Source organism: Puma concolor, chromosome C1, assembly GCF_028749965.1.
Source record: "Puma concolor isolate L17-30 chromosome C1, mPumCon1.1.hap2, whole genome shotgun sequence".
NCBI lineage: Eukaryota > Metazoa > Chordata > Mammalia > Carnivora > Felidae > Puma > Puma concolor.
In genome coordinates, this window is record NC_141674.1 from 92,799,463 (window position 1) to 92,816,511 (window position 17,049).

Genomic DNA, 17,049 nt, shown 5'->3' on the forward strand with positions numbered 1-17,049 from the left:
CAAAGGAAACAATCAACAAAACTAAAAGGCAACTGACGGAATGGGAAAAGACATTTGCAAATGACATATCGGATACAGGACTAGTATCCAAAATCTATAAAGAACTCACCAAACTTCACACCTGAGAAACAAATAATCCAGTGAAGAAATGGGCAGAAGATATGAACAGACACTTGTGCAAAGAAGACATCCAGATGATCAACAGACACATGAAATGATTCTCAACGTCATGCATCATCAGGGAAATACAAATCAAAACCACACCGAGATACCACCTCATGCCGGTCAGAGTGGCTAAAATGAACAACTCAGGAAACAACAGAGGCTGGCGAGGATGTAGAGAAACAGGAACCCTCTTGCACTGTTGGTGGGAATGCAAACTGGTACAGCCACCCTGGAAAATAGCGTGAGGTTCCTAAAAAATTAAAAATAGAACTACCCTATGACCCAGCAATAGCACTGCTAGGAATTTACCCAAGGGATACATACAGGAGTGCTGATGCATAGGGGCACATGTACCCCAATGTTTATAGCAGCACTTTCAACAATAACCAAATTATGGAAAGAGCCTAAATGACCATCAACTAAAGAATGGATAAAGATGATGTAATTTATATATATATATATATTTATTTATTTATATATATATTTATTTATATATATATTTATTTATATATATATATTTATTATATATATATAATGGAATACTACTTGGCAATGAGAAAGAATGAAATCTTGCCATTTGCAGCAACATGGATGGAACTGGAGAGTATTATGCTAAGTAAAATAAGTCAGTCAGAGAAAGACAGGTATCATATGTTTTCACTCATATGTGGATCTTGAGAAACTTAACAGAAGACCATGGCAGAGGGGAAGGGGAAAAAAAAGAGCTACAAACAGACAGGAGGGAGGCAAACTATAAGAGACTCTTAAGTACAGAGAACAAACTGAGGGTTGACGGAGGGTGGGGGAGAGGGGGAAGGGGGTGATGGGCAGTGAGGAGGGCACTCGTTGGGATGAGCACTGGGTGCTGTATGGAAGCCAATTTGACAATAAATTATATTTAAAAAAAAGAAAAATCTAGACACTAATATCTTTTGAACTTAAAATAAATTTTAAGTTGCTCTTTTAAAAGTATTGATTGTGGTACATTATGTTTTCTATGTACAGCTAATTTTTTTTCTATACAGCTAGCAGATCCCTAATATTTTCTCTAAAATATTTGTATTTATATCATAAATGATGCTGGCCTATAATTTCCTTCTTTCATTAGTTGTCAGCCTTTGCTGTTAAAATTATAATGACCTCACAGAATGGGTCAAATGCTGTTCTTGTACATTCTACATATATTTGTAGATCTGTTCTTTGATAGTTTATGAGAATCATCTAGGGCTAAAGTTTTCTTTATGGGAAAATTTTTAACTACTGGTGTAATGTGTTTGCTTAGGCACTGTTGGCTATTTCTTCTTGATTTAGTTTTGGTAAATTACATGTGTCTGCAAATTCTTCTATTTCATGTTTTCAAACTTATTAGCATAAAATTATCCATGATATTTTATTATCTTTGAAAAATTTCTGACGTGTCTACTTGCAATCAAACATTATTTATATCTCATTTCTCTTTTTCTTTATCAATCTCTCCAGAAGTTTGTCTTTTCCAATAACCAATGTTTGGTTTTGTTCATCCTATTACTATATCTCTACATTCTGTTTCCACTGCTTCCTTAATTATCTCCTCCTTCCTACCTTCTTTGAGGATATTCTGGTTTCTTCCTTTAAATTAGCACACTAATTTTCAGCCTTCATTATTTTCTTTTGAATTTATTTGCTTATTTCCCTTTCAGGTACCAGACAAAGTAAAAAAGATGGAAAGATGAAGACAGGGACACGGCTGGCCCTGGGTAGGAGTGGGATGGAAGCAGGGGAGGGGCCCAGTTCATATCACATCTACAAAGAACTTACTAGGGTATCCCATGGCCATGCGGAAGGACTGTGTGCTAGTGGTCAGTTTGGTGGACATGGAGGCCAGGTCTTTGCCTGGAGGGTTCCTGGGGGCCCCAGGGCCATAGGTAGTGGAGGCACATCAGCATGGGGGAACTGTATAGAAAGAAGGAATGCCATAGGGGGCCGTAGCTCAGATGTATGCAGTGGCTGCACAGGCTGCTGGTCATTGAGTGCTGGCTGTGGCAGCTATGCTGACCGGGCGCTGGCTCCCACAGCCCCGCAGGCTACTGTGGATTGTGTGGTCCCACTCGCTGCTGTTGCCACCCAATTTCAGGTCCTTCTCCTTCCACCAGTCGCTGCCACTATGGCTGGAGCCACTGTTCCAGCTGTCTTCACTATACTGACTGCTAGCACTGCCCCCACCATAGCTGTACCCCAGCTCTGGGAAGCCCGGGTGCAGGTTGTAGGGGTGCAAGGGCAGCAGGTACTGGTAAGGGAATCCATGGATCCAGGAGCAGCCCCCAGATGTGGCAAAGGGGCCTGGCATGTCCTAGTCAGAGGCTCTGCTGAAGCCATTGTGATCATGGAGGGACACACTGACCATGTTGCCACAAAGGCTGCCAAAGATGTAGTAGCACTGCCCAGAGAAGTTGACCTTGTTGACAGTGTGGCAGATGAAGTCACTTTCAGCAGGCTGCTGGCATACTTGCTGGTCTCCTACCAGTCAGTGAAGCCTTCCACACTGTGGTACAGTCCCCCACATCCAAGCCAATGAAAGCACTGAGGATGGTAATCTGGAGCCACATGTGGCTAAGACCTTCAGCCCAGATTCTGGGGAGGCCATGGCTTTGATGATGGCAGCCATGTCACTGTGGATGGACAGGTGTAAGTGGTCCAGACGCTCTGTGTCGGGGTTGGAGCTGGTGATGGAAGAGCCAGTGGAGGTGATGGTGCTCAGGGAGGAGCTCATACCATACGTAGGAAAGGTGTTGGTCATGGCTGCAGTGTGGGAAACTCAGGCTGCAGGGTCAGTGGGTTGCATGGGCTTGCCCCTGGGCATTGTGAAGCAGCCATGTGGACCTGGGTCCTACCACCTTGGCTACAGTCAGGGTGATGGGCCTGGTCTGTGCCCAGTCTCCAGAAGAACACGGACCGCATTGTCATTATTCATGTTCCCAAATTTCATCCAGCTTGCCTGTAACAGCGTATCTCCTGGCATGACGTGTTTATCAGAGCCCTAGCCTTCATGACAGAGCCAATGTAGATGCCTCCATCACCATGCTTGTTGCCTTGGCCCATAGTGAAGACGCCCAGAAAACTACTTTTCCAGGAGAGTGACTGTGATGATGTTGAGAGACATTGTGGAATCCATGAAGGACTCCTGATCGGCTGAAGGATCAGGACCACTCAAACTGCAAAACCTCCTGCTGCCACCACTAATGCTGGTCTTCTCATTTGGTATGAGGCACTGCCCTGCTCTGTGGAGCTGCTGAACCTGCAGGTGCAGTCATCCTCATCCGAATGGAAGAAGGTGGTCATCTCCACCTCACTGCTCATAACGTGGATGGGCTATTCCAACCCCCTGGCTCTTGCCGCTGCTCCACCTTTGCAGTTCTGTTTACCTGGGTTGTGTGCTCTGGCCATCCCTCCTTCATGGCCGCTTATGCTGAGCAGACACCAAAGAGTCTGTCTCTGTGTCCCTGTCCAGGTTTTCCTGGCTGCCCCCACCAGCACAAGAGTGGAAAGACAGGGCCGGGAGTCCCCAGAGTCCCGTGCACTCCATGGGCTGTGGCAGTTACAGTGGGTTGTCAGCACAGAAGGGAGCTAGCTCTGGGTGCAAGCCATCAGCGGACACCAACCTCAGCCAGGCACTGTTGTTCAACAGCTCCTCCTTCACCACTCCAAATCCGTGGTCCATAGCCTTGAAGAAGAACATAGAGCTGGTTCGCTGCAGAATGCCCTTCCAGTCCGTCAAGGTGACGCTCTCGGAGAGCAGGGGCAGCTCCGCTAGGTACTACATCTCCCACCCATCCAGGTTGTAGATTATCTTGGTCTCCTCACGGGTCTGGCCTGGCAGCCCACGCACCCCTTGATAATTCTCTAATACAAGCTTTAAGGCTATAAAGTTCCCTCTAAGTACCACCTTAGCTATATCTCACAAGTTTTCATATGTGATATTCTTTCAAGTCGAAGTATCTTTGAATGTCTATTATGATTTCCTCTTTGACCCAAAAATTATTGAGAAGTATATACCATTTCCAAAACCCATGATATTTTTAGAACTTATTTCTGCTATTAACTTCTAAATACCTATATGTGGTCAAAGAAGATGGTCTTTGTGATACCAATTCTTTGAAATGTATTGAGTCTGGTTTTATGGACTACTATAAAATCAATTTTTATACATGCTCCATACGTACCTGAGAAAAAAATTTTTCTTTCTAATTTTTTGGTGCAAGGTTCTATTGTACACCCATTAAATCAAGCTTATTTATTTCTCTTCCATCTTGACTAAATTTTTTTCTATGCTTGATCTAACAAGTACAGGGAGACCTATGTGAAAACTTCTCACTACTATGAAGGATTTGTCAATTTATCCCTGGAATTCTATTAACCAGCTTAAAATTTTATGTCTTTGTGAATTTTAAATGTGGTGACAGTTTATTTTCCACTAATGTTTTTTACCTTATAATTTTATCTGATATTATTTAGCTACAGCAGCTTGCACTTAGTTTGCAGGATTTTGTTTTACTTTTTCTTTCATCTGACAATCTTTCTGTTCAAACAAATCTTATGTTAATTTTTAGTTTGATATACATTAAAAATCCACTATAAGTAGGGAGCATAAAAATATAGTTTCATGCCACTGTGACATTAATATTTTTCAATGAGTGTATTCTGTCACAATACTACAAAAATATTGAAATTATTTGTCCCCACCATATTGTATACTAAACTGAGAAAATCCTGACCTATCAGAGGCAATAACCTTCTAACCTACTCTTCTCCCATGCTACACCTCCCAAAAAGATAATAACTTTATTTAACCTGCCCCATTTGGGAATGGAAGTGAAAAGAAAACAGGACCTAACATTTTTTCAGGGTACATTTTGACAGGGTTTTGTTGTACGTGAACTTATTTCTCCCATCTTATCTTTTGTTCTCATTTTTTTCTTTGAATTGTTTTCCTCCTTTCTTTGTTGAATTGCCTGAAACTAGTTTCTTCCTATACTTTCAAGGTTTACCTTGAATTTTTGCCAGATACATATAACAAAATCTAAAGATACTATTTGATCTCCCTCTTCTAAGAATAAGGATCTTATAACAGTTTAAGACAAATTATTCTCTCTGGTCTCACTATTATTGTCTACTATTTCAGCTGTTCTTTTTCTTAATTCCCAGAAATTGTTCATTATTATTATATTCATGGCTGTTTCCAATGGGCCACTCTAACAGCTCATAGACCACTAGCTAAAACAAAGGCCACCAATGGTCTGGAGAGGATTCTGAAAAGCACTGCCTGACCCATTTCCTGAGTGTGGTGTTCACACGCTTCCATGTCTGCACAGGTCTCTCCCTCTACCTAGAATGTCCTTCCCCCTACTCTTTTTCACTAGAATGACTTCTACTCATTCTTTAACACATTCTTCAATATTTTCTGAGCGCCCACTATTGCAAGGTGCTGAGTGTAGAACACTTAACAAGATGGAAGTGGTCTGTGCCCTCAAAGCTTACAGTGTAGCAGGAAAAACAGACACTGAACAGTAGCAAGTAATGGCTAATATTCATGGAGCATTTGCTAGGCATTGTTCTAAGCACTTCCCAAGTAAGTTCATTTAATCCTTAAAACAATCCTATATACTTTCTATTGTCTCCATCTTATAGACAGAGAGAGACTAAGTATTTTGTCCTAGGTCACAGGCGTGGTAAGTAAAACAGAATATAGTATTTCAACCCAGGCCTTCTAACTTCAGAAACTGTATTTCTAAACACTAAGCTATACAAATGAGCTTATGGTTACAACCTGTAAGAGCGATGAACCAGCAACTTCATAAGTTGCACAAATAAATAAAACTGCTGTAGGGTGGAGGGGACTGATTTAGACGGGGTAGATCTCTCTGACATGAAGACTGAAATCAAACATACGGGAGGCATTTAGTCCCTTAAGCAGTGAGAATTACAAGTGAAAGTCTCCAAAGTTGGAAAAGACTTTTAGAGAATTCAAAGAACTGAAAGAAACATGGAGAGAGCAGAGTCAACAGATTTCATCCATGCCTAGCTGAACTTGCTCTTTGAAGCCACAGAGAATGGACAGAGAGTGGCAGGTGGGAATAGCACGGTAAACATTTAGAATCACTGTGGGGAATGGAAGACAAGGGTGGCCAGGAACACAGACACACAAAGCTTCAGCCTGAATGTCTGGTAGAGAATAAAGGCTGTGCCTTTTAGGAGTACTAATCTATACAGTCTCATTTTTCTCTAGAAATGTTTAATAGCCCAAATGTTGGGGCAAAGAAGGCAACTGGTAGGATGGTTTGGGGATGGGAGAAAGGAGGAGTGAAAAAGTGGAAGGAAATGGATCAAGATATTGAGGAACCAGTGTAAACAAAGGGCCAGAGATCTGTAAGTCAAAAAGCAAGTAGAGTGGGAGAAACACTACGTAAAATTTGGAAGAGGGGTCAGAAGGTAGGATACGGGTGTGTGAGACTTCAGTTTCACGCTTCTCCAACTGAGCAGCCAGGCACACCCTCCACTCCTACGCTTTACACGTGTTCATACAAAATTAAAAGGAAGACAAAGAAAGATATTGAATGTACATGAGGAATGGTAAGATGTAGGGAGTTTTAAGCTATACTTAAAATGAAGATCTCTAATATAAGATATTAAAATCTTAAAAATAATAAAAAAACATAAAATTAACATCAAGGAACCCCCCACAATTGTCAGTAAGAGAAAGAGCTTACCTTTGAAGAATCAACTCTGCTTGTTGTTCAGAAATAGTTAGACCTAATGTCTGAAGAGACTGGACAATTTCAGAAGCCTCAATTACTCCTTTAAAAAATTAAAAAGAGCATAAACTCAGATTCAGAACTGATAAGGATCTTAGAAATCATGAATTTTACATCTCTCATTTAGTAATGGAAAGTCTTGGACTCAGGCAAAATTTTTATGAATCTAGGTGAGTTATAGGTTTGCTTAAATACATACTTCCACACCAGCTCAAAATTTAACAAATAGACTAAACAAGTACATAGACATTATTTCATTCAAAAATCATAAAGCCTCATAGGTGAATAATGATATGCCATCTAAAGAAGAAAGCTTATGTGGCATGATCAAGTAGCATTAAGCAGCAGCAGAACTGAGATTCAAATCAAGACACTCTAACTTCGAAGTAAATTACATTAACTAGGATCTATTCATTTCACAACTTTGCACTTCTATACTTTGATAAATGAGTAGGCATCTCATATGCATAAAGATGCATTGCACTGGCTTAAAAAGAAGTAGAAAATGACCAAACGAAGCCCAAGAGTGGGGACTATTCCTTTGAGAAATCTGGCAGTAAAAATAAAGAAATCAGGGATAGTAGGAGAGTGGAAGAAGGAAAATTATTATTATTAAAGAAATCAGAGCATGTTTATAGACAGAATGAGAGGACTATGAAGAAAGGAACAAAGAGAAAATAGAAGCAATAAACTGGAGCATTAAATACTACTTTCCCCTCAAGCAACTCACAGATTCATGATCTCAACATCGATATACATGAAATAGGATGAAACAAAACAAAGCATGAGAGGGTCCGATGCCAAACTAGTACTAATGGCAAAGTTCTCCAGGAAAAGAGGAGGACAAAAATGACTGTTAGCGATGAAAGGAAAGACTTCATCTAAGAGAAGGACTTTGAAGAAATCCCAGAATTCAGGGGCACCTGGGTGGCTCAGTCAGTTGAGCGTCTGACTTCAGCTCAGGTCATCATCTCGCAGTTCATGTGTTCAAACCCTGCATCAGGCTCTGTGATGACAGCTTGGAACCTGAAACCTGCCTTGGATTCTGTGTCTCCCTCTCTCTCTGCACCTCCCCCACTCATGCTCTGTGTGTCTCTCTCTCAAAAATAAATAAACATTAAAAAAAATTAATTAAAAAAAAAAAAGAAATCCCAGGATTTGGAGAGTTTTCCTGGAGAGAGGAAAAGAGAAACACGAGAATCTGAACAATGTAAGAACAGTTAGAGGCATCTATTTGTTAGCAATGAAATTCCTTATATACCACTCTGAATATTCTCCTTTATTTTTCATTTTTTCTAACATTTATTTATTTTTGAGAGACAGAGCATGAGTTGGGAAGGGGCAGAGAGAGGGAGACACAGAACCTGAAACAGGCTCCAGGCTGTCAGCACAGAGCCTGACACAGGGCTTGAGCTCACAAATCATGAGATCATGACCTGAACGGCAGTCGGATGCTTAACCAACTAAGCCACCCAGGCACCCCTGAATGTTCCCCTTTATAATTGCACTCTTAAATACAGCCGATTCTCATTATTCATGGCAGTTATGTTCTACAAGGTCACTATAATCCCTGAATTATCAAATACTGAGCCATTATTCCTATGGGAAATACAGGGGTAGGTTCCTGTGAGCCTCTGACCACAGTATTTTCACCAATCAATCAATACAAAGCCTTGTCAATATAAAATCTTGTTATATGTGTATATAAATATATGGTACTACATAATACCATATTATATTGTTGATTCAATACCAATTGAACTCACGGCTATTAGTACTACAACTCATGCCTTAATGAAGTTTATCTAATATTTTCTTCCTAAGGCACATCACAGCCTTCTTGCATTCAGGAATGCTAGACAGCACTTCAGCACCATGCTTGGGAGCCACTTTGAACAGCAAAATCACCAACAAAAAGCACAAAAATGCAAAAAACAAAAACAAAAAACCATGGCACTAAATAGACTGCAGAAGGACACTTGTCTACAGTAGGAGTGCTAAAACAAGAAAGCAGAGCATCACTTTCTTCTTTCTCAGCTAGAAATGTGCTTGTCAAGCAAATGAAATTTGTTGCTACTCTGCACATGTCCGTGAGGGACTGAAAAAATGCTATAAGCATTGATTTTGGAATTACTTCTGGAGTTAAATTTTAGCAAGTAGACAAATTCTCAAATATAGAACCCACAAATGAGGAAAGACTATGCTTTGCTTTAAGAGGTCTGATAAACAGGGGTGCCTGGGTGGCTCAGACGGTTAGGCGGCTGACTCTTGATTTTGGCTCAGGTCATGATCTCGTGGTTTGTGGGTTTGAGCCCTGCATCAGGCTCTGCACTGACAGGGCGGAGTCTGCTTGGGATTCTCTTTCTGCCCCTCCCCCACTTCACTAGCTCTCTCTCAAAATAAATAAATGAACTTTAAATATATATATATATATATATATATATATATATATATATATATATGAGAATAGAGTCTCCAGAGTCTATTAAAAAAAAGAAGCCTGATAAACACAAATATGAACTTACAATAAGAAACTATCTCAAAATCTACAAACAAGATATATTAAGGGAAAACTGTTTTCATTTACTACAAATGTACCATAAAATTTCACCTTTAATTATTTCCTCTGGATCATTTAGAATTTTCTGGAATGAACAACTGATATGTGCACAACTTACATACTGGGATGATTCACCTCTGCTTATCTGGCAGATGATCCTGAGGGGGTTCCATCTCCCAGCAACTGCCTGCCTTAACACTATACACACAGTCCTACCTATTTGACTGAACTGTAATGGGTTCAACATAGGATGAATGTTTGTAGAGAAGTAAAGCTGATAGTAAGAACTGCATTTTGCTAAAAGATTGGACTAAGGCTAGACTTGGGGACATATAATGTGTAAGGCTTAGAGGAGAAGGTAACAAATGTTCGAATCGGACTAGTTTCCACCTCAAACTCAGCTTCTTAGATGACTGTCACAGACTTGAACCATCATCAAATTCATTCAAAGGTTTAGTTGTTTGAAGAAACTTACTTTATGCCTAACTAAAGTTTATATTCAGTATAAACGAGGGGCCAACAAACTATGACCTTCAAGCCAAATGAGGCCTGTTGCCTGCTTTTATAAATAAAGTTTTATTGGAACACAGTCATGTCCACTCATTTACATTTTGTCTAGAGCTGTTTTTGCACTATGACAGCAAAGGTGAGTAGCTGCAACTGAGACCACATGGCCCACAAAGCGAAAATATTTACCCACTGACCTTTTACCAAAAAAATTGCCCACCCCAACTGTGAACTATATTTTCTCCTCAATATATTTAATGTGTTTCTTGAATAACAAGTCTGTGAATTAAATGGCCCTGACTACTCATATATAGGAAGGGGTTTGAGGATCCATTTTAGTTTTTTTATTAAGTTTCTTATGCATTATAATTTTTAAAAAATAAATTCTCACTTCCTATCAAAGGCTGCCTTGAGTGATAAGGGTTTCATGACCCCTCCCTTTCTCCTACTGTGGCACTTGTTTTTGCTCTACACAGTGGGACTCCATTAACTCCAAACTATTAATCTAAATAGTGAAAGCATAATTCCAGTCATAAGATACATATTTAGGGGCACCCAGCTGGCTCAGTTAGTAGAGCATGCAATTCTTCATCTCAGGGTGGTGAGTTCGAGCCCCACACTGGAGGTAGAATTCGCTTAATTATAAAAGAAAAGAAGACACATATTTAAATGTCTATCTAGTACTTTTCCCCAATTTCCATGATCTGAGAACAGTTGCTCTAAATTAATTCTTTCAAAAGACTATTAAATGTAAGACAATTTGAAATTTTTTTTAAATTTCAGAATATATAACATTTTATATTTAGAATATATTTAACATTTTAAATTGTAGAATATATATGAATAAAAATAAATATCTCTTGCCCAGAGAGCAAGGAAACATAACTATTTTTAATCTATAACTTTAAGTCAAATTGGCATAATACTCCATAGAGAACATCTTATAAACCGCCCTACTCAGTTTTTAATTCAGTAGACAAAGCTATGTCTTTGTCTTTTCTTCACTAAGACATAAATCCTATAGAAAATCACTTCACTAAGAAAAACAAGTACACACACACTATTAACAATTGTTTGCCAAATAAAAAAAGAGAGACCAAAAACACATTGTTTTATACTGTTAGAAGTATGAGAAGGGCTTCTTCATAGCTGGTGATGAATAGAAAATAAAGACACACCATCATTATTTTTGTCCAAACTCTTAAATGCCAATTTCATTTTTTTCTCATGGTCTTTAAGGTACTGCATAAATTCTTCAAAATCCAGCTTTCCATCTTTGTTGATATCACCAGTGGTTAAGATTTTCTACAAAAAAAGAAGAAAAAGAGTTTTAAATAGGCTAAACTGCAAAATTATTTGGACATACAAACACTTCGAGCAGATTGCCTGTTTTCCAGAAGACATGCATTTTATAAACTCCAAGATAAAAAACACACACTTGACTTAGTATAGGATTTAAATGTCTAAAATAGTGTTTTTCCCTTTGATTTCCAAAATTAAATAATCTTTTCCAAAAAATGATCCTTATAAAAAGCTGTCATATCAAACTATCTATCTCTATTAATACAAATCATTGCTTTTGAGAAAGAAATAAAATTATGTTATTTGATATTACAAGCAAGCCTTCTACCACCATCACTCAAAATATAAACCTTCTGCCTGGTAAGACACTCATAATCACCCACTCAAAGCTTATAGACTCTATTAGTTTAATGGTCACACTTTGTGGAGAAAATAATGTCTCGTTGTGAAATAATGCCTCGTTGCAGAATGTGAAATGGCCAGACCTCCAAGCTTTGGACTCAAAGAAAAGGATCTGAACTCCGTAAGATGTAACAAAAGCCTGGAGGAATATTTATGATTTTAAATGCATAATTTGAAGGGCACCTGGGTAGGTCAGTTGGTTAAGCGTCCAACTTTGGCTGAGGTCATGATCTTGTGGTTCGTGGGTTCGTGAGCTGTGTTGACAGCTCAGAGCCTGGAGCCTGCTTTAGATTTTGTGTCTCCCTCTCTCTCTGCCCCTCCTCAACTTTTTCTCTGTCTCTGTCTCTGTCTCTCTCTCAAAAATAAATAAACATTTTTTAAAAATTAAATGCCTAATTTGAAACGAAGGAAGGCTAGGGGCACCTGGGTGGTTCAGTCACTTAAGCATCCAACTTTGGCTCAGGTCGTGTTCTCACATGAGTTAGAACCCTGCATTGGGCTCTCTGCCGTCAGCACAGAGCCTGCTTCAGATCGTCTATCTCCCTCTCTGCCTCTCTCCCACTCTCTCTCAAAAATAAATAAATATTAGGAAAAAAAAAGGAAATGGAAGAAGGCTAGAAATCAATGATGAGTCAATGAGGCTTACCTCAATCTCAAAAACTCAGAAAAAAAGTTTGAAACAAGGCTGAAAGAAAAAAATAAAGAGTAAAATGAAGAAAATGTGTAATTGAGACGATCAGTAATATAAATGATGCCTCTTTGGGAATACCAATAAAACTGATAAACCCCTGAAAGTGGCAAATAACGAATGATAGTGACAGTGAAAATCACTAGATACTACAGCTATTAAAGATATTATAAACAATTTTATATCAAAAAATATGAAATCAAGATAAAATAGCCAAATGCCTAGAAAAAAAGAACTTATCAAAAATTGATACAACAGAAAATATGAGGAGGCCTATAAGTATTAAAGAAATTTTAATCTGTAATTTTAAAACATTCCCAGGAAAACTATAAGCAGTGTCATTAGTGAAATAGATGCAAAATCCTACATATTAGCAAATCAAATATGACAATATCTAAAATTATAATACTACACATAAAATGGATATTATTTACATATAGTTTTGTATTTACTTATATGTAGTTTTATATATTATATATCATTATATGTGTATATATATGATTTTATATATATATAGTTGTGTACGATACATATAGTTACATACAACAAGGTGAATGGATTCCAGTAATACCAGGTTAGGTTAATACAATTAAAAAAAAATCTTGTAATTTACCACATTACCAGAATAAAAATCATATGATCATCTTAATAAATGCAGGAAACCATCTGATGGATTCAACATCATTCATGATCAAAAACTCTGAGCAAACTAGAAACAGTGTGGTGTTTCCCCAATCTGATAAAAGGTATCTAGCAAGAATTCTAGCCTTTTTTGTTTAACCTAGTGTGAACAGGATTCTCTCATCTGCAAACTAAATAGCCTGAATTCAAAAACCACCAATTATTGCTTACAGCTTTAAAAACAATTACATTTATATTATCACTGAAAAATAATTACTGCTATTTGCTGTTATAAATTAGATTGAGGATCATTTTCACCTGGAAATTATGTCCTGATTTCACCTCAAATACATATACTGAGATGAGCATAACTCAAGAGAAAATGTCACAGCATTCTGAGGCCCCATGTACATACTCAAGTTTCTTGTAAGAAGTTTGTATTTTGGTCAATGGAAGTATCAGGGAACAATTATCATTTCGTAAATTACAAGTTAAAAGACATCCCGACACTATTTTCTAACAGGTTTTTTTTTACCCATATTACTTTAACCCTTCTTGTGGTAAATAAGGACTCCAACTTACAAAAATATGAAAGACCAGGGTTTCCCTTTTGAATTTTCTTTTGTATTCCTCTGTAGAAATAAATGAAGGCATATCAAATGAGAAAAGCAAAGGCTATTTGTTCTGAGCTTACTTATAGCAAGGGAATCAGCCATGGTCAGTTGTGGCTGAGACTCAAAGGCAGGCACAGAATGGGCAAGCTTTATAGTGGGGAAAAGGGAGGCTTCGGGTGTGCCCTGATTGGCAGCTCTTGGCCTGGGGAAGCTATAGGCAAGCTAACTAGAAGTGGGGGGCATCCTGTGTGATTGGTTAGGAGTACCTATTCAGCTTTCTGGTCCTAAGTTGGAAATGGAGATAAAAATTACAGAAGCTGTCAGTTATCAATCAATCTGTGGCCATTTGGGGTCATTACAGAAGTTATTATTTTGCTTTCTGGATTGTCTAGAGACCACAATCTGGCCTCCTGGTAAGTCTTAGTTATAGCAGGTTGGTTGCCTGGATCATTTATTATAGAAAATGGGTTGGTTTCCTGAGTGGATTGCTACAAGTTGTGGGCCAAAGTTCAATTTTAAATATGGGCAAACCATTGTCCATACTTGTGTATTCAGTCTCTCCCCCTTCACAGTAAAAAGCCAAATAAAACATTATTCAAAAAACCTATTAGTTATCAGAATAAAAAGTTGTATCTTTTCTTGCTTATCATTACATAAGTACCATTTCTATTTTTTAATTGGTTGAATTATTAATCTATATAAATGAGTTTTCTACTAGGGAAGCTGGAGACATGTGGGAGAAAACTCACATCAGAACCCCCTAAAGATGTCACTGTCGCCTGAGGAAAAGCCACATCAGTGTTCCACGGAAGTATAAGGTTCTGTGTAGTTGCTGAAAGTCCTCCAGAATTAACTCTTCCTTGGTTTTAATATGTGAGCCCTCATCAATCATCACTGGGTATACAAAGCCTTTATATGGCTCACACCATCTCTTACCAAAAACAAAAGATTTGCAAAAAAAGTTTTTTGACAAGAAAAAAAAATGTTTCAAGAACTGAACTGGTTTATGGCTTAAACCAGAATTTCTTATAAAAGCATAGTTTGTATCAAGTAAACAAACACAAGTCACACTTGAAAATCTAAGTGCAAGAGTGGCTTTAAATAAGCCTAAAAAGGATATTTAGCTTTAAAAAGAAGAATACTTTAGTTTTTGTTTTAGGAATTTAAAAAATTGAGTGAACTTTCCAGAGATAACATTTTGGGTTGGCCTAGTCCACAGACAATACCCAATCCAGGCCTCTGATGCTACCAATGAAGAAACTAAGGCACAGGGCTTGACATAGAGAACATGCCCAAAGTACAACTGATCTATCACTGGTTGGATGATTCAAATAAAGATTCCCAAAGATCACACAGCTAGTAAGAAGAATTTTACTAAATCTTAACATCGACAGAACTCAGCCAAGAGATTTTTGAGAACAAAATACCAATGATCTGAAATGAATTCAATGGTCCTCATGGTCTTGAATCTGCCATTCTACTGGTGTAGATACCCAAAGAGCAAATATAATTGGAAAGTAATTCTATTCAATACTAATTTCCAAACAGAAAATAATTTGGAAATACAGTGATTGAAACAGGTATAAGGCATTACATACTGAGAAGTAACCCATAATCTAGGCAGCTGGGAAAAAAGAGGGATTCCATGAGGTAATGATGCCTGAGCTCAGTCTTCAAAAGTCTGCTAATTAGGCATGCTATGAGGAAAGGTCAGCAGTGGTGAAACCCCAAGACTACAAGCCACTCAGACTGAATGCCCTCCTTCCAGAAACAAAAACCAAAAGATAATATTAGATGATTTCCAACTACCACTCCCCTCCCAAACACACATATGGTGATTATCCCAGTTCCCCAAAGTGAGGAAGGAACATCATTGGCCAAGAAGCCCATTCACCCTACTAATAACAGGTGAGTATATTGAACAAGGTGACCTCCTCAAAACAAGGTTTTAGCCAACATCTTGAGAACAATCTGAATTTTGAAGTTTTATGAGGGCCAGGGGAAATAATGAGAAAATGCTTGAGAAAAGTTTTAGCTGTGTAGAGTTATTCTTAATATGGTAAAACGTGGGTAATCAGCAGGTCAATTGGGAACGTGTCAATTTGGCTTCCCCAAGCCTGTCCAGAGCTCCCAGCCCCACAGCTCTCTTACCATAGCCCCACTGAGGCCCACCTGCCCTTTCTCCAGGAAATCAATGATCCTCATATCCTGCAGGCCTTCCTGAAGCTCAAGGATGTCCAGGGTCCCATCTTCATTATGGTCCAAGTACCGAAAGAGTTTTTCAAAAGGGGATCCATTTGGGATGTCTCTGGCGTCAGGAGTGGACCACGCTGTGTACTCCAACAGTTTCCCAGAGGTGGAAGTGAGAAGGAGGAAGGAGATACTGCCCACCACATGCACAGCTGGCAGGGACCTATGATAGCAGTGTTCTCCCCAGCCACTCCCCCCAGGCTCCTTGTTCGAGATTAAAACAGGAAGGGGAGGGACCATCGCAAGGGCTCCAGGGCAGAGGCTCGAGGTGCATCCGTGCGCGGGAGGTCTCACTGCTGGGGGCCTGGCTCCAGGCAGAGGCCATGGTGCTCCGCCTGCACTGGGCGGTCATCGGATGAGACGCCCAGGTTTTCACCCCACTCCAGGAGGAGCCTAGAAGGGACAACTTGTGTCCTTCCCCCAAACTTCTGGAAGGACCTCTGCATAGGACTGTCTCTAAAGGTAGATATTCTTTTTAGAGAAAAGGTTGGGGCGGGGAGAGGGGGGGTAAGCGATGGTTAGGACATGGACTGTAGGGCCACATTGACTGGTGGTAAGGTCCAACATTTTTTTTAGGTTGTTTCGTCACACCTTTTTAGAAAAGCCTTCTAAGGCTGAGGCGCATAATATTGTTGTAAAGATAAGTAATTAGGAACCTGATGAAAATCTGCCTACTTGGGCTTTGCCTCTGTGATTTTACCCCACCCCCACCCCCAGTTCTTTATCTTCAGCCAGCATTGCAGTGGCTTGGGGTCAAGGCTACTCTAACTGCCAGGGTCCCAGCTTTACCCTTGCAGATGTTGGCAGCACACTCAGGATAATCTCAAAATGGACAGAAGTTAAGTCAGCTGGGATCTCAGAGGGATGTCAGGAGATCTTCATAAACAATGTGGCTTCTTAATCCCACTCTCCAGAGCCACTGAGGGCTCTGGCTCCCCTATACATATACCTATGGTCCCTCCCCTGCTCTACTGGAAATGTAGAAGTGTAGTTTCACAGTAAAAACTCCCATTTTTTATGTAATTTGTTTACCTAAATATGGAATACTCTTTAAAAAGTTGAATATTAAAATTCAGGCGGGACAGCAGCAACTCTCTCATTCATTGCCGGTGGGAATGCAACACAGCACAGCCACTTTGGAAGACAGTTTGG

General features: G+C 39.3%; 1 protein-coding gene and 1 pseudogene across 2 annotated transcripts in view; both read right to left on the minus strand.

Annotated features, from left to right (window-relative positions):
* LOC112869352 (mitochondrial adenyl nucleotide antiporter SLC25A24) overlaps positions 1 to 17,049 on the minus strand; it is a 60,506-nt gene that overhangs the window by 31,638 nt on the left and 11,819 nt on the right. Inside the window, exons 1-3 of one of the 2 annotated variants that reach the window (XM_086717725.1) lie at positions 15,820 to 16,535; positions 11,199 to 11,325; positions 6,909 to 6,996 (exon numbers count right to left, since the gene is read on the minus strand). In XM_086717725.1, coding sequence (XP_086573851.1) covers positions 6,909 to 6,996; positions 11,199 to 11,325; positions 15,820 to 16,137 — 533 coding nt within the window. In that variant the 5' untranslated portion in view covers positions 16,138 to 16,535. Of the gene's footprint in view, positions 1 to 6,908; positions 6,997 to 11,198; positions 11,326 to 15,819; positions 16,536 to 17,049 lie in introns of those variants that run through there. The other variant, XM_025932468.2, reaches the window with a different exon arrangement.
* On the minus strand, positions 706 to 5,503 carry LOC112872231 (segment polarity protein dishevelled homolog DVL-3 pseudogene; annotated as a pseudogene).